This window comes from Juglans microcarpa x Juglans regia, chromosome 4S (genome assembly GCF_004785595.1).
Source record: "Juglans microcarpa x Juglans regia isolate MS1-56 chromosome 4S, Jm3101_v1.0, whole genome shotgun sequence".
NCBI classification, from domain to species: domain Eukaryota; kingdom Viridiplantae; phylum Streptophyta; class Magnoliopsida; order Fagales; family Juglandaceae; genus Juglans; species Juglans microcarpa x Juglans regia.
This window is the reverse complement of record NC_054601.1, coordinates 2,862,769-2,888,227: the sequence shown is the minus strand read 5'-3', so window position 1 is coordinate 2,888,227 and position 25,459 is coordinate 2,862,769. Positions and strand designations below refer to the sequence as shown.

The window sequence follows — 25,459 nt, the reverse complement described above, 5'->3', positions numbered from 1 at the left end:
ACTGAGATTTGAAATCAAAGCTGCATTCAGCTAGCAGCCAGTATTTTTTTTAGCGTGTTTGGTATGCTTTTTCACATTTCAAATCATTCAAATGATAGATGTTATTTAAAAACTTCTTGCCAACCATCACTTGGACCATGGTTTCGGGGAAAAAAAAAAAAAAAAAAAAAAAAAAAAGTTTGACCACTATGACTAAACTATACGTGGTGTCATTCTCATTGTCGCGGTCAGAAAGTTTTTGTTTTTGTTTTTTTTTTATGTCAAAATTTTTGCATGACAAGTTAATTTGTCATTATTTTTTTAAAAAAATAAAAATAAAAGAGTCGGGCTACTCTACCATAATTTGATCTTGTACTCTTACGATGTGATAGGACGGTTGACGTGATATGCTGCATAATTTTAAAGTTGAAAAATAATTATAAGAGAGTTGTAAGATAATTATTTTTAACTTGCAGAAGTTTTTATAATATGAAACCGAAAAATATTGATCATGAACTAAATTACATATCGACATTAATTTCACAAGACAAATTTTTTAAGAGATTGCTTGAGATCTTTTAAAATAATTCTTAAACTACAACAGCTGTGACTTTTTGGGTCACTTTTATTTTGAGCGAACGGATTCTCTTCACAAATAAAAACTTTTTGACACAAAAACTAAAATCTTGCCGCATAAATTCATCACAAATGATGATGACGAGTTGACTATTGTACCTTACCCCGCCTTTAATTTCAACAAACCTTTAATTTAGGTACAATTAAGAACTAAACATATACGCAAATATTTACAAAAAATCCACAAAGAATATTATAAAAAAAAAAAAAGAATAGTACTGTATGTATTTATAATTTCACGTACAGGATTTACTTTCTCAAATTTTTAAAAAAATTTAAATTTCATAATTCTCGACTTATTAATAACTTATATGTTAAAAAATTAATTTTTTATAATTTTTTCTTAAATATAATTAACATTTTCTAAAAATAAATACAAAACCAATTAATGTAAAAATGGAAAGAATTCCCGCAATTACGTACGGTTGAGTGCCTTTTATGCACATTTTTCAAACACACACGTGTGTGTATATATATATATATATTTATATATATGCGCGCTTGAGTTGTTCAGTACTATTAATTGTCTTTCCTATTTAGGCCTCATTTGGATTAGGGGTGGGCACTGCTGCCCCGCCTAGTATCTAAACATGAATATATATTTATATTTTATAAATTATGTATATATAAATATATATTATAATTTGTTAGATTTATTTATAAAGTATGTATTAGTAAATTTAAAAATTAATACATTATAACTTACACAAAATATGTATTAGTAAATTTAAAAACTATATAGTTCTTAAATTATAGTCATATTTATAAAATTTTACATTTACATTTTGGATCTAAAAATATATTTTTAATCTCTTTTGGATCTAAGAAAAATTTTTAAACCTAGTGAAATATAGTCCATTTTTTAAATAGATATAAAGCGAGGCGAATTGAGAATACGCCCCGCACCCCGCCACCGTGGTGGGTACCCCGCCCTCGAGATGCGAGGGCGGGGGACGAGGGTGAAAACCCTGGCAGGGATTACCTTCCACCTTATGGTGCGGGTAGCACCCCTAGTTTGAATAGTTAGATGAGATGAAATGAGATAGTTTTAGATAAATTGAATAAAATATTGTTAGAATATTATTTTTTAATATTATTATTGTTTGAGATTTGAAAAAGTTAAATTATTTATTATATTTTATATAAGAATTTGAAAAAATTATAATAATAAAATGAGATGAAATGAGATGAGATAAAAATAATTGAGAGTATTTTTATATCTAAATAGAACTTAATTTGATGCATTTGTGTGTTTTCTAGGTGAAAATTCTTGATTTCTAGAAGGAAAAAAAAAAAATGTCAAAACATTAGAATGTCGGTCCTTTATTATCTGCTGCTGAAGAGGCGCTGCAGTTCTAAATTGGTAAAGAGAGGAACCTATGATTGACAATGTGTGTACAGATATAAAGTTAAGTTCGTACTTCGTACTGCTTTAAATTAAATGCACTTAAATAAATTAACAGAATATTGGGAATAAATAAATTATAAGAGGGCTACGTACGTGATTAAAGCAGCTACTAAATTTAACTACATTAGCATATAAATATATATAGATATATCCATCAGAGTCTCTGTGCATGCCTAATTATTGCTAATATTCGCACGTGGAAAGAATTAATAATATTGGTGGCAGTTATTATATAATATATATATATATAAAATTTTACGTGCAATCACTTTTACGTATTTTTTTATATATTTCACTAATATAATTAATTAGGTCATTTTTTTTAATATAATTTTTTTAATATAAAATAAATGATTTGACCAATTATATCAGTGAACTGCATAAAAAGTACGTAAAAGTGATTATATGTAGCATATATAATTTTGATACTCATTATTTCTATACATCACACACCATACTTATTTTTATTTATTTTTAATTTTTATTTTTTCATTATTCTTAAATTAATTGAATTTTTGTACTCATTATTCATATATCACATATTTGACAAAGAAAAAAAATTATATATAGTGTGTAATGTGTGAAGGATAAATAGAATTTTTTTTATTATTATAAAGAAATTAATCATCACAGCATCATTATAGATCTACTGTGTACGTCCTTATGATTGTCCTCATGGTATCACTTTTCATCAGCCCTAGCCACTGTGCCCATGTGATTTTCCTCGCCTTTCGGTTCCAACCTAGTAATGTTTTTTTTTTCCCCTTTCCCGTTTACCAGACTGATGATCTTTTGCATTAGCGAAATGCCTGCAATAGTTTGATTATGAACAATATATATATATAATAAAAATTTAGAATATTTGCCTACAATTATACTTATATAATCAAATATAATAAGTAAACTATATGGAGTGAAAGTTCTTTGTAATTAACAAAAAACAAAAAATTGTAAGTGATCCTGTTTCCAGTTAAATGATTATCTGAAGATAATTCTATATATAATCGTGAAGTACGTAAATATCGTGTAATCGTTTTAAAAAAAATAAAGTTTACTATTAAAAAATTAATTTTTTTAAATTTTTTAAAATAATTATGCAATAATTACTCAATTTACAGTTGCAAAGACTCACGAAAATTAACCAAATGACAGCCCCTCAAACTTAAATGATCAGCCTATATATGTATATATATATATATATATATATATATATATATTATGGCCCGATTTGGAGAGTGGCGATGGATGTGGTGTGTGCAAGAATTATAGGGGTGAAAGTTGAGTGTGAAGCATTAAATTAAACTTTGTCCTAATGTACACACATAAATAAGTACTGCTCAATGAATGATAGCCTAGCCAGTAGCCCCCCTCCCCAAGTCTTTACGCGTCGTTAATGGTGTAGCTAAATATGTACCATAACGGCGATAATTATGATTTCTTTAAAATTTGCTATTTTCCACGTTATCTTCATCTATTTCTAATTATTCGAAGGAAAATAAGAAAAAAAGAAAAAAAAAGAGAGAGTACATAATATTAATGATGGACACGTTTACTTGCCTCCCTCCATTTATTGTACTCGACATTAGTAATAATTCCTTTTTTGTTTTAGCATATTGGATGTTTGACTTTATTGTATTCCAAAAGTATCTCCCTCGTAGTTTTAGCATGTATATTTTATTTCCTTTCTTTTTGTTTTGGACCTGTTTCATAGGTATTGAGAGGACTTCTCAGATAGTTGAGAGGTAGATCAAGAAATTTGCAAACATATAAGTAAATAAGAAAGCTCGAAGGTGGTCAGGAGACTTTTTGATGCTTAATTCAGTTTTTATTTTTAAGAAGTGTTTACTTTTCCTTAAAATTTCTTGAGTATGATCATATATTGATTAGGCTTTTATAGTAAGTAATTTGGAGTTCTGTTGTTTTCATCTCAAGGAATTGTCCCATCGTGAATTAGTTAGGGAGCGTGATACCTTAAGAAAAATAATTAATACGGTGTTGAGCTCTGACACACGTCTCGACGCCCCATCAATTAAGTCCAACGAGTCTCTCTCTCTCTCTTTGTAAGGAGAGCCATTATTGTTTTTTCGACATGCATTCTCACGGCTACTTCTTCACGACATCATTTCGGTTGTTTCTCAGCCTGCTGCGGCAGCACCCACCTTTCATTCCTCAGTGTAGGAGTCATGGTTACCTCTCCTACACGCTTCCTAGCAGCTGTTATCTAGGAACTTGAGGAGTTTGTGCCTCCTCGGCTTATTCTGGCGGCGCCCACCTTCCTTTTCCCAAGTGAATGGTGATTATAGTTTCTCCCACACACTTCCTGGTAACCACGTGCTGGTAATGATTCAAGACAACTAACAGGTCGGCATATGTCACCCCTGGCAACCTCTGCTGGCGTCTCATTATCTTGGGCTAGGCTGAACATGCCTCTCACTTGGTGGGACAAGCCCACCAAAGGCGTCATCTTCACTTTGCCAGATCGATGGGCTTCCCTTTAGATCGTGGAATCATAAACTCTTTAACTGGACCTTTTTACCCTCTTCACATTTTGCTATTGATTTTAATCTCTTACATGTTATAATTTTTTAGAGTTTTTGTAAGAATTTTAAGATAAAAGTGAAATAGAAATAAAGGCATATAAGTATTTAATATTGTACGTAAGAATCTCTCAACCAAAAAATATATATATAATTAAGTAGCCAATAAATATTATAAGATGAATTTTATGTTTATTTTCTTTCACTCTTCTGAGCATTTGGCTTTGGGTTAACCAAATGCCTTTTCATCTTTAAATTCAACTATATCATTCACATTTGGCCCACATTGAATTCGTCAAATTGGTTTAATCTAAAATATGAGTTACAGTAATTCTATCTTTCTTTTCAAATATGAAATATACTATAGCAAGTCTAAATGTATTTTTTTATTATATTTTATGAGATTTTTATGGATTGTACATATGAAATTTTTATTTACATATGAGATAATGTACACATATGTACATATGAGATTATTATATTATAGATTGTTGGATTGTGAAAATGAAAATGAATATGATTGGTGGAGGTTATTAAAGATTATGAAAATAAAATAAAAAAGTAATTAAAAATATAAAGCAATTAAAGAAATATAAATAATAAAAAATAATAATATTTTATTATTATAGAGAATGTGATGGCTAATCCAATATAGATTTTAAGTATTAAGAGATTAGCTAAAAGTTAAAAAGTTACCTGTTCTTCAAATTTTATAAATTAGAATGATCAATCCAATACCAATGCTTACGCTCAAACATAAATTCTAATAAATACCGATAATTTTTACGCAACCATAATTAACATTTCATGTTTATTACGTACAAATGAGAAATTGGAATCGTGGTCAACCCATTGTTTAAAAATCGTATCATAAGAAATAAAATAAAAACAGAGACAATTTCAATTTCACCACCATATATTCGTATGATCTGAATATCCATCCATGGGTGGACATTGAAGTCAATGTTTTCCTATTTAAAAAGTAGATTTGTCAAAGCTTTTCTTCCGGTGCATGGCTCAAATTTTTCCAAATAAAGTAGATTTTTTTTTTTTTTTTTTTGGGCTTAGAAATCATGGCATGAGGACCATTTACAATTTTTAATTTCTTTCCCTGTCTCAATCTCTTTTTAATTTGTGATTTACTATATATATATATATATATTTATTTATTTATTTTTGTTGTTGCCTAACTATTATAAGGCAAGAGTAGGCCAATCCAACAACAACAGAATTGAAAGATTGGCATAAAGCATGAAAACCAAGTCTATCAATTGACAATAGCTACAATCATATTTTCCATTATCTTATAAATTCATGATAAGGCACTTTGACTGAACCGTTGAAGACGGATTCTTCCGGGATGATTACACGTGGACCCCAGGTTTAATGGTCTAAACGAAATATTTGATGACTTCGGCTTGAAGCAAACGCCAAGTCTCAAGCATTCTCTTAAAAAAAAAAAAAACGATTTTATCATTAAAAAAAATAATATTTTCACGTAAATTCTAATATTATCCACTTTTTTAAAGGAAGTGCACAGATTTAAAACTGTAAATATTATTTTTCTTATTTTAATAATCAAGTAGATATGGAGAGAGAGAGAGAGGAAACTAGAAACCCATAATGACAAGGTAATAAACAGTATCTATCATTAATATTCATTAATAAAAAGGCCTCGTTTTTCCTGTCACGCGCGAGCAACTCTATGTGAAAAAAATATTTAAAAAAGAAATGAAAGAATTGTTTTTTCTTTCCGGAGAAATACATGACTAGGAAGGAATAGACCCAGTTCTTTCTTAATTTGCAAGCTTTCCGACTGTAACTCCAAGTAGAACAAGTAGTTTATCTTACCCAAGATTCTCAGAACTCCACGTAAGAGTTCTTAATGCATTAATATCTCAAAAATAAACGAATATTCATGAAGTGGTGAACTATGATTTCGAAAACTCGATGTGGAGTTATATGCAAGAAAATCTGGAGGAAGCATCATATGAACCATGACTTCATTAAAGGAAAGAGTCATTAGATTTTTTTCTTCGTACCTATCTGTTGAGAAACCAGGGTAGCATAAATAAGCTCATTCCATGCATCAGGGACCCCAGGTAGACACCAATGGCTGCAATCCTGCCTCCTTGTGGAAACTTTTTTCCCAGCAGTCACATTCTTGCCATAGATTGAAGGGTGGCCATCCTTGCGGAAGTTGGTCAACCTTGTCACGTTCAATAGTTTTACAGGAACCTGCATCTCCTTGAGCACCTCATCTACTATCTTCATTTTTTGTGGATAGTTATTGAGGATGGTCCCACTCAAGACAGGTCCAGTCTCCCCTTTACATGAGCCGCCTGAGTCCCAATCTCCACCTCTGTTTCAAATAATTCTGAAATAATTATAGTTCTTTTTTTCTAAGGTATTCCAATTTTTGCAGTCACCACAACTATTCTGATGGAATAATCACATTTTCTTTTCCACCTCTATTTTGGCTTTATTAATCCTGGATAGATCAACAGACAACAGCCGCAGTTATAAATTACCCCATTAATAAACCTCAACGATTAAGCTAGCAATTCCTAAAGTCAACTTTTTCGCACTCCCCACTTGTAGATAACAGATATTATGAGCAACACATTCTCCATTTATTTCTTTAGTTATTAACTTTTTCTCGGTGTTCCAAAGAAAGTAAACTGATTAAGGCTGTGTTTGGATAACTCCACTACAATTCAATATTTTATCATTACTTTCCACATACTTTTCAATATTTTATTATTATTTGTTCACTACTATTCAGTATTCACATATCATCTGAGATCACCTCACTACCCAAACGTAACCTAAAGCTTCATGGTTAATTGGCAGATTCTAGCACCCAAAAAGATTTCTAAAAAGAAAAAAGAAAAAAAGAAGATGAAGGTGAACTGGAAAAATGTACCTGAAATGGGCAGAAGAGTAGCCACGATAGAAGACCAACTGCTTCTTAGGATTCACATTTTTATCAACCCAATTTGCCCAGGTCCTCAAAGCCCTTTTATACGCCACAACTGAATCAAACTCTGGATAGAGATAATCACCTTCTTTATAGTAATTTTTTCTGCACCAACCAACAAAATATCTTTTATACTTCTGAAATAAGTCCCATCATCCAAAATAAGTCTTTTATGCTTCCAGGAAGGCTAGATTTGTTTTCATGAAATACAAGACTAAAAATCAAGTCTTGATCATCCAATTGAACTTCTCACCAATGTGATTTTAATGTCTCTAAAGCTTAAGAACTTCCACAATAAGATAAACAAGGATGTCTACATCTATTGTCACTAAACAAATTATATTTTGGAGAAGAAAGACTGTTCTAAACGACTAATAAAGATCCAAATGATTAATGGAATCAAAATCATGGCAAAGGTAAAACCATTTTAATCTAAAGATGAAATCCAACAAAACACAGAATAATAAATTACAACATAGACATATAAGTCCTACCAAAATATATGACAAAGATGCATCCTATAACCAAAATACAATTTGGCAAAACACTGAAAGAGCCAAACCAGTTCGATGTTGAATGAACTAAAATAGCAGCATTACATATCTGAACAGTTGTGAAAAATAAAAATTGTGAACTGTCACGAATGATTACAAACATACCCCCGAGCAGTCTTTCCATGAGTCCACCAATGGCCAGTATTAAAGACAAGAATGTCAGCCCGCTTCCAACGCTTAGCTGTCTTGTCAATTTGGTCTATGGATAGAGTTGGATTTGAGTTCCCATGAGCATTAACACGGACACCTTCCTTCACAAGGAAATGTGACCTCACAAACTCCACTGTACAGTTGTAGTCCTGCCAAGCATTTTGAAAAACCAGTCAACTACCATCTGGTGACAGTTAATCCCCATACTCCACCAAAAATGACTCAAAATAAATAATGTTTCCTTAGTAAGTAATGCTTATATGTAGATTAAAATGCGTTTAGCCAAGAAAAAATATTTTAAGCTAATAAAAAAACCAGTTATAAATAATATTTTACATGTTGTATTTCCAGGAGACAAGCAATTAAGATGATGTAGAAGTTCCTTTAAAAGAAGAGTGAAGCTATTAAGAGTTGCACTCACATCAGGTGCTGATGGAGATTTGGGTAAGGTACAGAGAAAAATTAAGAGTTGATGGCTCCAGATAAATGCCTATAACAGTTTATGCACCTTGGGACCTACGCAGCTGCGTGGTGAGCACAAGCAAACTATTCTCTCTCCTTTTACTAAAGAATACCATGTGCTCGCCAGATGGTACTTTTGGAGGGGTTCTTTTGGGGACAAATAAAACCCACCTTCGGTCCACTCAGTAAGGGTCCATCAATATCTACTGTCAAAACTATCAAATATAAATTACGTGTGTGGAGGGATAAAATACCACAGCCCATAGTTGGGCCCAACCCACCAAGCCACCACTAGGGATAAGGAGGGACATGAGAGCATGCAGATGTCAGGGGTCAGGGGGGTGTCAGGGATCAGGAGGCATGGAGGAGTCAAGAAGGTGTCAGGGGTCAGGAGGCAGGGGGGTTAGGAGGCATGGGTGTGTCAGGAGGCATTTTTTTTTGGGGGGGGGGGGGGGGGTCAGACACACAACCACCAACAGTTGTAGGAAGAGGGTCATATAAAAGGGGATGCCCAGACAACTTCAACCCCCTCGTCTTCTTCTCCTTCAGCAACTTCTCAAGGAAGATAGCATCTCCAACAGGAAGAGCTCCAATTTTCTTTGTATAGTGAGAAATGAAAGGCCATGAGAGACTGTAAACAAATATATTATAGTGGACTTTTCCTCCCCAAACTAACGTGGACGTAGGTGACATGTTGAACCACGTAAATCTGTGTCCCTTACTCTTACTTTCTCTGCACTTGTTTTCCATTCATTGTCATGGATGTATGCACCGTACAACTGTACCAAAACACTGCCGGGTGCCCCAAACAACACCGATCAAGGCTCAGTCTACTCAGTGGGCCAGAAATGACTCTCTCTCCTTCCGATCTGTTGTGCGATTTTTACAGCATCAACAACGTGCTTAGAGAAAATATGATACGCTAGCAATGTCTTTTTCTTGTATTATTGTTTGAACCATAACATTTAGCTTTATAATTAGTGGAATGAATAGAGTGAATCTCAGCTAGTAAAATGTCTTTCTGAATTACAGGTTCGCAAATTGAATTCACCTTATACCATGTAGGCAAAACATAGTTTGACAATAAATAAATCAATATACCATAAAAGAAAGCACGCTTGTCTCTCTCCCTCCCTCTCATAACTTTATTCTCACATTTCTATCTCTATAACTCCAAAACTCACTCTCCCCAAGAGAACAAAAATGAGGTTCCTCTTATTACTTCTTAATGGCATTAGAAATGAATTCACCTCATAAAACTGCTTCCCTCTTTCAATAGGTGAATACAACTCATATACCTATAAGAGACTGAACTCATAAAAGGTCATTTTGTCTACGAACCAACCATGGGGACCAAATATGGGTTTTTCTAAGATTCAACCTTCTATTCATTTTCTTATAGGTTAAGATTCCTCTGATTGATTCTGTCATGAAAAATGGAATGTCTCCATTGCAATATTTATTGGGATGCAGCAATGAATGTTTTGTTGGTTGGAATTGCTGAAATCTCGTACAAATTATTATTAATACAAGGAATAATTTATAGCACTTTGATCTTTGGGAACTTGTTCCTCTTTTTCTTTTATTGCACGTGTTTATATGGTAACATTTCTGTCATAATGACCCTCAGGTGTGTGGTAATTTTTTTGTGCACATCTCTTTATGGTTCCTGATGCAAGGGTTAATAGAGAAAGTTACATTTACTTTTTTTTTTTTTTTTGATGTTAGGGAACCTCTCCAAGGCAGGGCCCTTCGGACCCACCCCTGCAGAGTAAACCTCGGTCCTGTGCACTGCACCCACGGAAGTTTCCCTACACGGAATTGGTTAAATCACTGGCTTTTCACTAGGGGGTGTGACCCCAAAGGATTGTTTGCACTCATGAGGTGTTGAACCTTAGAACTTGAAGGGAGTAATACCCCAAGACTAGGGGTGTGCAAAATTCCGAGAATTCCGACTCCGTCCGACCTCCGCTCCGACGCCGACGCCGACGCCGACTCCGACGGAGTCGGAGTTGTCGGAATTCGGAGTTGGAATTCGGAACTACTCCGACTAGTGATTCGGAAGCGGAGTCGGAGCTACTAACTCCGACTCCGACTCCGATTTTTTTTTTTAAACCCAGCTGTAAAACGACGTCGTTTTACAACTGGGTTTAAAAAAAAAATATTGAACGACACCGTTCCACTTAATATGGAACGGCGTCGTTTCATATGTCTTCCTAAGGAAGCCTTCTCCTCCCCTTCTTCTTCATTCTCCAGTTCTTCTTCTTATTCCTTCTCCCTTCTCTCTCGCGTCTCCCGTCCCAGACTCCCAGTGACTGAACCATCCCTTCTCTCTCGCGTCTTCCGTCCTAGTGCCAGCGTGCCGCCGTTCGTCGTTGCTCCTCCGTGCCGCCGTTCCTCGTTGCTCCTCTACTCAGCTTCCACCTACGGTGAGCCCTAAATTTATGAGCCCTAAATTTAATTCAAGCACGTCTCTTATGAATTGGAGCCTGCAGTTGTGATTCTTGTGAATTGGTTGTATTGAATATTCAATATAGTCCCAACACGGCGCTCAAAATCCTGAATTTTACATCGTATTGCAGACTTGCGCTAAAGCGAGGTGTCGAGCGCAAGTCGAGCGCACGTTGTATTGAACATTGGCTCGAGCGCAAGTCGAGCGAACCTCTCTGGATGGATTCTGCTCGAGCGCCATGTCGAACGCACGTCGAGCGAACCTCTCTAGATGGATTCTGCTCGAGCGCCATGTCGAGCGCACGACGAGCGAACCTCTCTGGATGGATTCTGCTCGAGCGCCATGTCGAGCGCATTTCGAGCGAACCTCTCTGGATGGGTTTTGCTCGAGTGTCACGTCGAGCGCACGTCAAGCGAACCTCTCTGGATGGGTTCTGCTCGAGCGGGTGTCGAGCGCAAGTCGAGGGCACGTTGTATTGAACATTGGCTCGAGCGCCATGTCGAGCGCAAGTCGAGCAAACCTCTCTGGATGGATTCTGCTCGAGCGCCACGTCGAGCGCAAGTCGAGCGAACCTCTCTGGATGGATTCTGCTCGAGCGCCACGTCGAGCTCAAGTCGAGCGAACCTCTCTGGATGGATTTTGCTCGAGCGCCACGTCGAGCGCACGTCGAGCGAACCTCTCTGGATAGTTTCCGCTCGAGCGCACGTCGAGCGAATCTCTCTGGATGGGTTCCGCTGAGTCGAGCGCAAGTCAACCGAACCTCGATGTAATAATACATCGATATAATAATATATTATGATACAATAATACATGTCCTATTGTATAATACAATAGCCTAGTTTATTTTTAAACTAATTTTTTGCTTCTAATTTAATTTTTTCAGCTTCATTGATTGTGATATGGATCCTAGACATAGTGGAGATGATCGTCCACAAAGGAATGTGGCGGATGCCAATGCTACAACTCCTACACTGGTGGGTACTTCCACCCCTAGAGCCACATCTAGGGCAGCTACATCTAGAGCAGCTACATCTAGAGCAGCTACATCTTGTGCAAGTAGTCGACTCCCACTCCCAGTTGATATAGAGGATGAGGATATGTTCAACGAAGAGGAGGAGATGCCCATTGAGCAAGATCAACCACCACGACCTTCTAAAAAGAGGTCGTGGACATGGGAGCATTTTACCAAAATTCCTGGTGAAATTGCGAACCCAGTAGCAAGATGCCATTACTGTGGATCACTTTGTGGATGCCATTCGAAGAAGCAAGGTACCAATGTGTTAATAACACATCTAAATGGTTGTCAACGATATAAGATAGCGAAGGGATTGCAAGCCACTGATCAGACCAACCTCAGTTACCAAACTTCTACAGCCACTGATGGTACACAGACTAAGAAATTGGTCATCCCTCAATACAGTGAGAAGATGTTGAGGGACATGCTTGCAGAGATGATAATTACTGATGAAATGCCATTTACCACAGTCGAGAAAAGAGGCTTTCGAAAGTTTCTAAATTTTGTTGAGCCACGATTTCCCCTTCCATCACGGTATACAGTGATGAGAGATTGTATGAAGAGGCATGCGAAGGACAAGGAGGAGATGAGGAAGATGTTTATTACCACTGGCCAGAGAGTGTCTTTTACGACTGACACATGGACTTCCATACAAAACGTCTGCTACATGTGTATCACAGCACACTACATTGACAGTGAGTGGATTTTGCATAAAAAAATTATTGGTTTTAAAGAAATTGTGGATCATAAAGGTGCATCCATTGGGGCGAAGATGGATGATTGTTTAAAGGACTGGGGAATTCGAAAAGTGCTGTGTATTACAGTTGACAATGCCAGTGCGAATGAAACAGCAATTGATTGGTTTAAGCGGAACACGACGGTGAGAGATGATGTCATTCGGGCCCACGAGTTTATTCACGTTCGATGTTGTGCTCATATCATTAACCTCATAGTTGTTGAGGGATTAAAAGAGGTTCATGATTCCATAACCCGAGTCCGCAACATTGTACGATATGTGAGGGGTTCCCTCAAAGGCTTGCCAAGTTTAAGGCAATAGCAGAAGATCTGAAGATTGAATGTTCTAGTATGTTGTGCTTGGACGTTCCGACTCGATGGAATTCTACATACATGATGTTGGATGTGGCACAGAAGTACCAAAAAGCATTCGAGCAGATGGAGGTCGAGGATGGGGGTCTGAGGTATGCTTTGTTGGAGCCAGCAGGACAGGGGCTCGGTGCGCCGGATGCACATGATTGGACCAGTGTGAGTTATTTTGTTGAATTTTTAAGAACTTTTTATGAGATAACCATGCGGCTATCTGGATCCAAATATACGACTGCGAACTCATTTTTCAACGAGCTCTCGGAGCTTCACTTCCAGTTAGAAAATAGTTGTACTGACTCTGCTGGATTGTTATCTGCTATGGCTACGAGGATGAAGATCAAATATGATAAATATTGGGAGAATATTGAGAAGATAAATAGATTGCTATTTGTGGCTGTGATCCTTGACCCCCGAGTTAAGTTGGCCTTTCTAGAATTTTGGGTAAATTCCGTCCTCGGGGCAGTGAAGGCTGCAGAGTTTATTAAATTGCTAAAAAGTGATGTTGATGACTTATATCATCACTACAGTACTAGTGCTCAGCCTTCATCCGCAGTTGGTAGCTCCTCACATTCGAGGCCGACAGGATTGACAGTTTCCTCAGGTGATACTGACCCATCTGTAGGGGTTAGAGGCAATCGTATTATATAGCAGTATCATCAACTCATGTCAACAAGGAATATTATGCATTGTATATCTGAGGTTGAACGATATTTTATGAAAGCTGTCGAGGCACCTAGTGATGTATTTCAGTTATTAACTTGGTGGAAAGTTAATTCCACCAAGTATCCAGTCCTTTCCCGTGTGACCCGTGATGACTTATATCATCACTACAGTACTAGTGCTCAGCCTTCATCCGCAGTTGGTAGCTCCTCACATTCGAGGCCGACAGGATTGACAGTTTCCTCAGGTGATACTGACCCATCTGTAGGGGTTAGAGGCAATCGTATTATATAGCAGTATCATCAGAGTCGGCATTTAGCTCCTCACATTCGAGATGTGCTAGCCATTCCTGTCACTACAGTTGCCTCAGAGTCGGCATTTAGCACTGGAGGTCGCGTGTTGGATGCTTATTGGAGTTCATTGTCACCGTCAACCGTGGAGGCCCTATTTTGCACACAGAATTGGATAAGTGAAACGCCTATTGGACTAGATACCATTGGCGTTGATGCCGAGAGCTATAGGCTTGAATCGGGTAAGTTTATATGCTTTTAAATAATGATTTAATTATTTTTAATGTTTCTAACTTCTAATTTTTATGATTTTACAGATCTAATTGTGAACCCTAACATAATTACCGATGATTGAGAGTCTGGAACGGACGCTACTTGAGAGTTGGGATGGAGTTGGGAGAACCTCCTTTCTTGGTAAGAATAAAATTATTCTTTTACGGTATTTAATTTTTTATTATCAATTTTTTTTCATCTATTGATTGCTACTTTCTATCTTCATTTCAGGCATGACCAATGGAACAAAAAGTATTTGACTGAAATCCGTGTTTAATCAAATTGTAGTTATATTTCAAATTATAGTCATATTGTTATTACGTTATAAATGAGACTGTTATAACTTATGGCTACATCATACATGTTATTTACTTTTTAAACTATTTATATAGTTATATTTATGTAGTTATATCCCGAGCAAAGACGTGAGATGAGTACTCTTTATTCTATAATTTCTATTAGTACTTATTTATCCTCTCTCAAACGTTTAGAATTTATTATCCAACTGAAATTAATCGAATTATAGAAATTCGTACCATCATTCTTTTTTATAAAATTTTAAATTTATGTAATTTTCAACTCATGAGTCATGAGCACTTTTAATGCTAAATTTCAGGCGGACATAAAACAAATTAAAGATATAATCAAAATTCAGTAACAAAATCAGAACGAATATTTAAATTATTGAAAACTCTTGAATAAACCAAATATTTGTAGATCGTTTCACTTTTAAAAAAAATATATATGTTGCTCACTATCTGAAACGAAATTGAACAATAAAATTTAAATAATAATAAAAAAAAAGAACAAAATTTTGTTCGGAGTTCGGAAATTTTATTCGGAGTCGGAGCTCTGACATCCGTTCGGAGTTCCGATCGGAGTTCGGGGCTCCGACCTCCGATCGGAGTTCCAATCGGAGTTCGGGGCTCCGACCTCCGATCGGAATCGGACTCTGACTACGTTCGGAGTCGGAGTCGGAGGGAAAATCTGACTCCGACGAGTCAGAGGTCGGAAATGACAACTCCGACTCCGTCGGAGTCGGAGCCCACCCCTACCCAAGACCAAGGCTTTCACCACTTGAGCCAATCTCTTGGGGTTTTACATTTACTTATGAAAGCAATCTCATAGCACTACTCTATGAATAAACACACGCACTCACACATGCTCTTAGAAAGACATACATGTGTTTTATTATCTTTTCAATAACAAAAGATAAGAAATATGAACGATAAAGTTCCCAACAGTATTTCTTACCATTCCGACTTGCAACCAATCAATGCATAAGAGGAAAACCAGATTGCAAAGAAAAATGTAGAAAGAAAAATGTATTTTTAAGTCATAAAGAAGCAAAACGACTGCAATAGTTTTTAGTTACCTCAAATTTGAAGACAAAGTAGCCTCTTCCTTTTGTTATTTTGTGGCCATGAATTTCATACATTTTGCTCTTATTATGCAGCCCTTCCCGGAGGAGGCAAAGGATTGACTCAAACTGGTTCCGGTTCATGGAATCTCCAACCAGCATTAGCCTTTTACCTCTTATTCTTGACAAGAAGTCTGTTGCATTAAACCTACAAGTGAAAAGTGAATGCAGAAAAGATACATACACCAATGGATCTGATAAATTATCAAGAACAGAAGAGCAATGGAAACATTGTAGCAACTATATGCTGCAAGTCATTAAGAAGAAATTAAAAAAAAAAACAAAAAACTATATACTGGCAAATCATTTTAAGGTACTGGAATCAAATTTCTTCCAAGATTAGAATGAAAACATTGCCCTCACATTTAGAAGAGACTGATTTTGTTTTTCTTTTTTTTTTTTTTTGATTGGTAAACAAAATTTTTATTGATCAAAAGAGTAGGCAATAGCCCAAGTATGCGGGACATATACAAGAACAATGCCTAGGCGTGCTAGTTTAGTGATACAAGAAAATCATGGAAAGTCATGCCATGAAAATTGATTACAATCGACCAATGGAGTAAAGTATTGAGAAACAAAGTTCTAAGCTCATCCATTGGAGACTAAATTCCAAGAAAAGCATATAGGAGTCAATTTTCTTCCACATATCCATTAGTAGAGTACGAATTCTTGTGAATATTCATATATCTTTATGACTCTCCCAAAAAAAACTACGCACACGTACTCAAATTACCCAAAAAGGATGCAACATGTTTTGCCCTCTACTCATAGGAATTTAAATAAAAATGAAATTGAAAATTCAAATATACTGGTGCACAATTTAAAAAGGTTGATGAAAAGAGGAAGGTCATTTAGCAAAGTTTGTCATATGCCTAGCCGAGAAGTTCAACAAATTGGTGCAACATGAAGCCCAAATTCTTATTCCGCAAGACAATGAATCTTTTGAAAAAATTCGCTCATGAATAGGCAGACACAGACCCAATAAGAACAATGTTACATGCTGTAGCAATGTGAATGCATGATATTCTTAATCTTAAACAATGCTTATATCAAGTAAGTAAAACGAGGGACAGTTGCCTAGCAAATCACCACTTCCATCCGTTTTGGATCTTAAATTAACAACGGCATACGACTACCATATGGTCTGATTTAGTTCAGCATCTTCCTAAAGGTCAACGCATACCAAATCATTGGGAAGACTGGTGTGAAGACTAAACCACTTTTATGCCAAGCATGATTCAAATTTACAGGGTATTTTTCAAGGGAATGTTTAATTTTATAATCATTTCCCACCGATGGAGCCATGTAGGTGGTAAACATAAGACGTTTCAGAAATTGTGTTTTATTTCCAATTTCACTCCATCATCATCTGTGAGAGTCCACTAGAACATAATGCAAGCAAACGAGAACACGAACCAAAATATGTGCCCTGATAACAAAATGGGAAAACCCAGAACACGTACCTCGGAAGATCACAGCCGTCGGGCTTCCACCGCCACTTGAGATAATCGGAGTCACCCCTACCATTGCTTTGGCAATCAAAAGCCTCATCAACATAAGGGCAAGAACCCTGTTTGTAAATTGGGTACCCTTCATCTTTCACCCAAGTGCCCATGTAGAAATTACACTCTTTAACTCCCTCCATCGATAAATCACCGCCATTATCATCCGTTATACCAAAGGACTCATTTTCTTGCACTGGGTCGGTCTCATCATGAACAGAGAGCTCGTCGCTGATGCTCCGGAAGCTGTTGTTTTGAGAATTGGGAGGGACGAGCGGGTGAGTGGGTGAGTGTGCTGGTTCTGGAGGAGCAATTGAGAGAGTGGAATCTGATGAAAAGGAAGAGCGGGAATTGGTTAGTGAAGAAGAAAACGGAGGGGGTTGGGAAAAGAGATCTCTGTAGAGGAAGAGAGTGGGCTCGAAAGCTCGTTTGCTGAAGAGGAAAACGGTGAAGAGAAATAACGAGAGGCACAAGAGAACGGTTATGGTGTAACGATTCTTACTCCCGAGGGGGAGAGGAAGTTGCCATCTTGTGAGCTGGGATATCATATTCTGTTCCGTTTCTCCTTCACCATCGAGAGAGGGAGGAGTGAGAGTAGGAAATCTGCTTTAGCCTTTAGGGAGGAAATATTTTCTTTGTATTGTATTTACTATTTCCTAAAAGAAACCATTTCTGTACATTTAGGTACGGAATTAGAAAATTATAATGTGAAATGATGCATTGACAGCAAATGAACCCATCGTTCGTCTCGCCCAAGATTTGGTGAATGTGTGTCCCGCTGCCTTTTTTTTAAGTTTTTGTCTTCTACTTTTTTGGACAGAATATGGGCCCTAATTGTCACCCATAAGAACTTGGACTGCACTTTAGTAGAATTGAAACCTTGGACTATGTTCTCAGCCCAATTACCTTGTATTCTCATTTATGCTTCATTGTCAGAGGGAAAGTTGTAAGCTCATTAATTTTTGAAAAGAGAGAGAACAAGATTTTATGTTGCATTGCTATATAAGTAAAATACTCTAGTCACAGAGTGATTATATAAAAATAATTTCATAAATTGATATAGTTTGATATGGTTTGTCAAATTGTAAAGTTATTTTTATTATAAAATAGATATTAAGAGATTACTTTTATATAATCTCTTTGTGGCTATAACACTCCTCCTGTTATAATCAGTAAGGAAAATGAGCATGACTGCAGGAGCTCAACAGACTAGGAATTGGTTGGAGTTATAATGGAATAAATTGTAAGCGCTGAAAAGTGAAAATTTGAGAACAAGTTTCGAGTAAGACTGTAGAACCAAAATCAAATACTGATCAGGTGGTAACACCAGCATGTTACCAGGTTCTCTTTGTTTCCGGCCCAAAATATTACAACTACTAGAGCCCCTGCTACCTCCATGATTCACTCATTCTATCAAAAACACCATCACAGACGTGCTTTAGAAGCAAATTATGTAACCCATGTCTGGTCACAACTCCGCCATTGAAGTTTCACCGAAAGTTCCTACGATTACTTTTGTGAGTATCTAGCTTTTGATACGTAGGGCATCTGCTCTGAGACTGAGAGCAAGTGAGAGAGAGGCTCCATTGATGAAAGCACTTTCAAACAATCGTATTGGGTGCTCAGAGGGGATTGGGAAGAGGAAGAAGTTAGGGTGGACAGCTATGGCCTGGACAGAATGTTTGGTTTTTAGGCCTTTTGGGTCTTCCCAAGTTCACATTCTGTTTTGTTTAATTCGTAATATAAATGTCCAATGGAATTCAGAGCAATAAATGAGGTTGTTGAAGGTTCTGATCGGAGAGGTATGATGTATCCATGTATTCCACTGCATATCCGAGGTACCATAGTTAATGTCCCTATTCCTCTCCCCCAGCCATTCCTTTTTATTCTAATGCATCCATCTCCATTCCTTTTGCCTTTCTCTCCGTCTATCAGACGTCGCTTTTCAACAACACTGTCTTCTCGTGGCTTTCGACACAGATCTGTCGTCTTTGTTTTCTGTTTTCGTCTCTGTAATTCAAAAAGGCTTTATTCCATTGAGGCATTCTTGCAATGAGATTAACCGAGTTCATGATTCTGCTGTGTCTTTTGTCATTGGCTTCTCTTTGCTCTGATGCAGAGGCGGCAAGGAGGACCGTCTTCTTCATGACTGTCGCCGATGGTGCCAAGAAGAGGAGCTCCAATGAGACATTTGAAGCCAAAAGACTCCATTTTCGCTCAGAGCAGTGCTTTAACTCTGAGAAGTATAACCACAGTTCGGTCGACGACAAACGAGTGGTTCCCACTGGTTCTAATCCCCTACACAACAAGTAGAATGAAGAGCTTGCTTTACAGCTTAAAGCCATGCAGTATTTCTCAATGCTAATTTCTGTTATCGATAGGAATTAATTGAAAGGTTTTTCTTCTTTTATGATATGCCTTTTTCGATTTTCTGTTCTTTTTCCCTTCTGTTCCTAACTTTTTGATTGCGTAGAAGCTTGATCAGAATTTCTAAAGTCGGGTTCCTAAGCCATTATCAGTTTATCACACTGGTAAACGACCAAAGAACAAAAGATCGAAAAAAGTGCATGGTTCTGAAGCTGGATTATAAGCTTATTTTTTCTGTTCTGGTTTTTCTTTCTTTTGGAATTTTAACACGCGAAATTAATTTATCCTATGTGATCACTATTTTAGTCTTAAAGAGTACTGGGTTCGAGTTCCATCCATGGCTGCAAGCGAGGCTATTTTCTCAGTTTTTCTTATAGTTGCCCCTTGTCTCCTTGAGTTGTATATACCCTCTCTCTCTCTCTCGCTCTCTCTCTCTCTCTCTCTCCTTTAAGCACGCATTAAATTAAGAGTACTTCTACCACTTGCAAGTCAAAATGGTATCAAAGACACACACCACTTACACAGTAAATTTTGATATACAAGATCCTTCAAAATTTCCCTTGCAAGCGTGTTCTCTGCAGGAAAGAGCCCAACAAACAGTTAATTGCAAGAAACACAAAAATATATAAATAGATTTCAACATGGAAATCACTACTCCCACCTAGTAATGTCACTATTTTTTGTTCCGATTTCCCTTTTTTTTTTTTAACTTAATGGTTAAGGAATTATTTTTTTAATAAGTTTGTGTTTTTTTTATATTTTTTAAAAATATGTAAAGTGTTTAAAAAATGTTTGTAAATAAAAAAACTTTTTTAATAATCGTATCTGGGTGTAACTTCACCCTTTTAACATATGTTACTTGGCAGCAGTACTAAGGATGGGCGATATTTGAGTGAGTTTCGAGTGAACTTTTTGTCTGATATTTACTTGAACGACGTGTCAAGCGAATGTTACAAAACTTTCTGCTTAAACTTTACTCAAGCAACATGTCATACAAACATCGAACAAATCTTTTGTCTGAGTTTTTAAGTCACAAATTGAACGCCAAAATTTTTTCTCTTGAAACTCTATCAAAAAAATCATAACAAATTTTTATCGGTCGTTAAATCGGGCCAACACAAAGAGCAACGAATCCAGTGAACAACACCGGATCCCTTTTGAATCTCTCCATTCAACTTCTGCGGGAAAAAAAATGGCGGGATCATGAGGAAAAGAAAGTCTACCCGTTCTCACGGAACTGCAAATTGACATGTTTTCTTGATTAGTAAAACGGCATTGAATTAGGTCAGAAGAGAATTTAATGGTGCTCCATGCAGCTAGCTAGCTAGCTGCTCCTGAACGCGGCAGCAACCTGACCCTGCATTGAATTCATAGCTCTACTCTTTTCAACTGCACGACTCGTATGGTATTTTGCCGTGAAAAAAACTGAAGGAAAAAAAAAAAAGCCACTTCCCTGCAGAAGTTATGTTAGGTCGTGTTCCCTCCCGAAAAATAAAAATTGCAGTGCGGTGTAGTGCATACTGCATAGTGCAGAGGGAAAAAAGAAAAGTACTCAGACAGAGAGGAAGGCTAGCTAGCCATTGGATTTCGTGCATGGAGAGAGAAGGGTGAGAGAATGATTTAGTTATGATTGTGTCTCTTGCTGTTTTACTGTTCCCTAATCCATTCAATTGAGCTAGGAAAACGGAATCATGGTCAAATGAGATAATCCCACCGTGGAAACTCTCAACGTTGGATTAGACTTCTACAGTTTGGGGATAAAAAAGTCGGGTGCTTGTTCTAACCATCTTTGATCTGTCACACTTCATGCACGTATCATATGCATGCTGCATGTATATATTGCATGCATCCAATTGATAGTGTGGTGCTTTAATGATTGTCCGTTCTACCAAGTTATTTTCTGCAGAGTGGCCTTAGATTTGCATGGGAAGAAAAATTGAGAAGGTTCAATATCGATACTGTGAAGTAGAAATGTTGATGTCGTATTTCGCACGCTCTTGGTTAGGTCCGACAATTCGGATTTTCAGAGATGAGCCTCGATCAGTGATGTGTGTGAGTCCTCAGTTGTGGTCCAGTACGGCTGTACGATTTCAGTTCGTACGTCAATAGTGGTAAACAATATTTAAATACAGAAAATAAATAAATGAACACAAATTTTACATGGTTCAGCACTATGCCTACGTCCACGAGGGTTTGGGGAGAGGAGATTCTACTATAATAAGCTTGTTTATAATCTTTTGTAGGCTCTTATTTCTCTCTATACAATGGAAGCTGTATAGCTATTTACTGGAGAATCAATTCTCTCTGGAGCTCTCTGGATGAAGATCAAGTCCCCAAGTCCGAAGAAGTCGAAGAAGCCAAATCCTAAAAGTGAAGAAGTGTCCAAAAAGTCTTGAATCCGTAGGTTTCCCCCCTCTTTCCTGCTGCCCCTCCCTACTTGCTTTAAGTCACTTTTCTCATTTTCTTTCCTGACACCTGACACCTTATTTTATGTCAAACCCTTTCTTTTTTCTCTCCTGACACCTTCACTCCTCTTACACCTCTATCGAGTCCCCTCCCAATGGCTGGGCCTATGACATTCTATGGGCCGAGGAAAAACCTCCTTACATTACCTCGCCAATTCTTATCGAACTTGTCCAATGGGAATTTCACAGTCTATTTTTTTCCCGTCGGTCGGTCCTTAGGTGGGGTTATACCCCGCTAAGCCTTTATGTCATTGCTTTGTCATTCTAATTTCCTTTAATCTTCTTTCCATTTTATTTTCCTTTGATCGCCTTTCCCATCTACTTATACTTTTCCTTTTATTGTCTTTTTCCTTTCACTCCAATTTCCCTTAGTCGCATTCATTTTGCCATTCTTTCTTTGGCCACCTTTTTCTTAACCGCTCCCATTTTTTACCTCACTGAGCCTTTCGTCTCTCATTTTTCTTTCTTCATACTTTGTCTTGCAGCTTCTTCTTAAATTTTCTTTTCATTTGCTCATTCCTTAGCTTTTCTTTTCATTTTGATGGAGATTCCGCCGATAATTATTTTGTTGGCAAAGATCTCACTAATAAATATTTTACAGATGAAGATCCCGCCGAAAAAATATTTAATAGATGAAGATCCTGCTGATGAATAATATTTGATAGATGAAGACCCTGTTGATAAATATGTTGTTGAAGATCCCGCCGAATAATATTTTGTAAAAGATCCCGCTGAATAATATTTTGTAGAAGATCCCGCCAAATAATATTTTGTAGAAGATGGCTCTACTGATAAATATTTATAGATGCCGATAAATAGATCGTGCTGATAAATATTTGGTAAATAAAGATCCCGCCGAATAATATTTTGTAAAAGATCCCACTGAATAATATTTTGTAGAAGATCCCGCCAAATAATATTTTGTAGAAGATGGCTCTACTGATAAATATTTACAGATGCCGATAAATATTCTGTAGATGAAAATCGTGCTGATAAATATTTGGTAAATAAAGATCCCGCTGAATAATATTTAGTAAATGAAGATTCCGCCGAAAAATATTTAATAGACTATGACTCTGCTAATAAATATTTACAGATGCCGATAAATATTCCGTAGATGAAGATCGTGCTTATAAATATTTGGTAGATGAAGATCCTACTGATATAAGTAATGTCGGGTAGTTGAAAGACTGAACCCGTACTTCGATGTGAGGCAGGCCGGGCTGCCCCAAGGCTGGTCCCGCTTGTCAATTCTCCCAGGAAGGTAAGTAGAAGGTGCTCAACCGTGCTACGCTGTCTCTAAAGTAATGTCAGGCAGTCGAAAGACTGAACTCGCACTTCAACATGAGGTAGGCCAAGCCGCCCTCAGGCTGGTCCCACCTGTTGACGCTCACAGGAAGGTAAGTAGGAGACTTCCCGCATAAAATGACTTTGTGTACTTGACTGTGTACTTCCCACATATTATTTCCAGTTTCCCCTGCACTGTCGTTTTCTATGCCTTGCTTACTGTACCGCTTCCACATTTTATTTTTTGTGTTGTTTCCACACTTTCCTTGATGTATTTCTTCTTGTACTCTTGCTGCTTTTCCCATTTTTTTTTTTTTTTGTAACTCTGCATTGAGTAATAAAGTAAATATGTGTATCTGGCTATACCTTTTGCATATGCTTTTTGTTTGTCGATGCTTTGTGTGGCTTCTCTTCTCGTCATTTTGCTTCTTTTTCGTGGAGTTTCCTTTCTTCGAGTAGTTGTAAGACTCAAGCCCACTCTCCATTGAGGCGAGGTTGGGCTACCTCGAGCTATCCTGCCCCTTTTTCTTCCCCAAGGCGATAACTTCTTCGGGCTGCCAGTAGAGCAATCCACTCCTTCGCTGCAATGGGAGTCGGGGTAATTCATTCGGGAAGGTTGTATGCTAGTCCTGCTCTCCTCCACGGGAGGGATAAGGCCACCTTTAGGCCAACTTTTCCCTTTTTGATCCTGCAGAGAGGTAAGTTGTTTAGGTAATTTGTAACTAGACTCATTCCCGCTCGTTGACATCACAGGGAAGGGTAATGCTTTGAGTCAGGCTGGTGCTACACTCACTCTTCACTCGCAGTGGAGGTTGGGGTAAGTATTCGGGAGGGCCGTATGCTGATCCCACTATCCTCCTTAGGAGAGATACGGTCACTCTAGGGTCGACTTTTCCCTATGGTATCTCACCTATTGACACTTACAAGGAAGGTAAAGATCTCTAACGTCGGGTAGCTGGGGACTATTCGCACTCCATCGCGAGAGTGATAAGACGGCCTTAAGGCATACTTTTCCTTATGGTATCTCGCCAGGAGGTAAGTTTGGACAGTAGTTGGCTGGCCGCTCCTTCACCATGACGGGGTCAAGGTAATTTATTCGAGAGGGCTATATGCCGATCCCGCTTTCCCGAATGAGGAGGCCGAGCTTTCTGCAAGCCTATCACCCTTCATGGGGAGGTAATCTGTTCAAGCAGTCTATTACTAGACCCGCTCCTGCCCGTTGACGTCACAGGGAATGGTAGGTCGGGTTAGGCCAGTGTTGATCACACACTTCGTCGTGGCGGAGGTCAAGGTAAGTCATTCGGGCAGTCGTAAGCTGACCCCTTTCTCCTCCGCAGGAGGGATAAAGCCACCCTCAGGTCGACCTTTCCCTATGGTGTCCCGCAGAAAGGTAAGTTGTTCGGGTAGTATGTTACTAGACTTGCTCCCACCTATTGACGCCTATGAGGAAGGCAAATTTTTATTTTCGGGTGGCCAAAGACCTACTCGCACTCCTTCACGAGAGGGGTAGAGCAACTTTTAGGCATTGCATTCATTCTTTCACCTCACGGGAGGTAAGTTGTTGATGGAGTTCCCATTTAGTAGAGTTAACTTTGTTGACAAAGCTTGGTTGGTTATGTCGTTGTAGTGTCGGGTCGTACAAAACATAATTCACACCACATGAAATAATTACGTTAGTAAAACAGAATTCACGTAAGTTTTGAAAAAGACAAACCAGAGCTTGTAGTTGTTGCGATGGATTTTTTTCTCGTTGTTATTTGTTTGAAATTGTCTGCAATTGTTTTGTCATTTCTTTTCTTCCTTGCTCTTCCTTTTTATTTCAGTTTTTTTTTTTTTTTGGAAGTCACCTAATCGTGTACTATCGTGATGTTGTCCGTCGAGTAAGGTGGTGGGCCACGTGCTCACCATGCTCGACCAT

The 25,459-nt window shown here is 37.5% G+C and overlaps 1 protein-coding gene across 3 annotated transcripts; it reads right to left on the bottom strand.

Annotated features, from left to right (window-relative positions):
• Positions 1–6,184: 6,184 nt before the first annotated feature.
• On the bottom strand, positions 6,185–18,095 carry LOC121263778 (protein trichome birefringence-like 5). 3 transcript variants are annotated; one of them, XM_041166849.1, is made up of 6 exons: positions 17,925–18,093; positions 17,384–17,750; positions 15,876–16,068; positions 8,200–8,393; positions 7,487–7,645; positions 6,185–6,922 (listed from the first exon to the last, which is right to left on the bottom strand). In XM_041166849.1, exons 1-6 carry the CDS (start codon positions 17,968–17,970, stop codon positions 6,583–6,585), a joined length of 1,299 nt encoding a protein of 432 aa, XP_041022783.1. In that variant the 5' UTR covers positions 17,971–18,093; the 3' UTR covers positions 6,185–6,582. The 3 variants fall into 3 exon arrangements, with proteins under 3 accessions (XP_041022783.1, XP_041022782.1, XP_041022784.1); XM_041166848.1 differs by having other exon boundaries at positions 17,384–18,093; XM_041166850.1 differs by having other exon boundaries at positions 6,841–6,937; positions 17,384–18,095.
• Between the last annotated feature and the right edge of the window lie 7,364 nt (positions 18,096–25,459).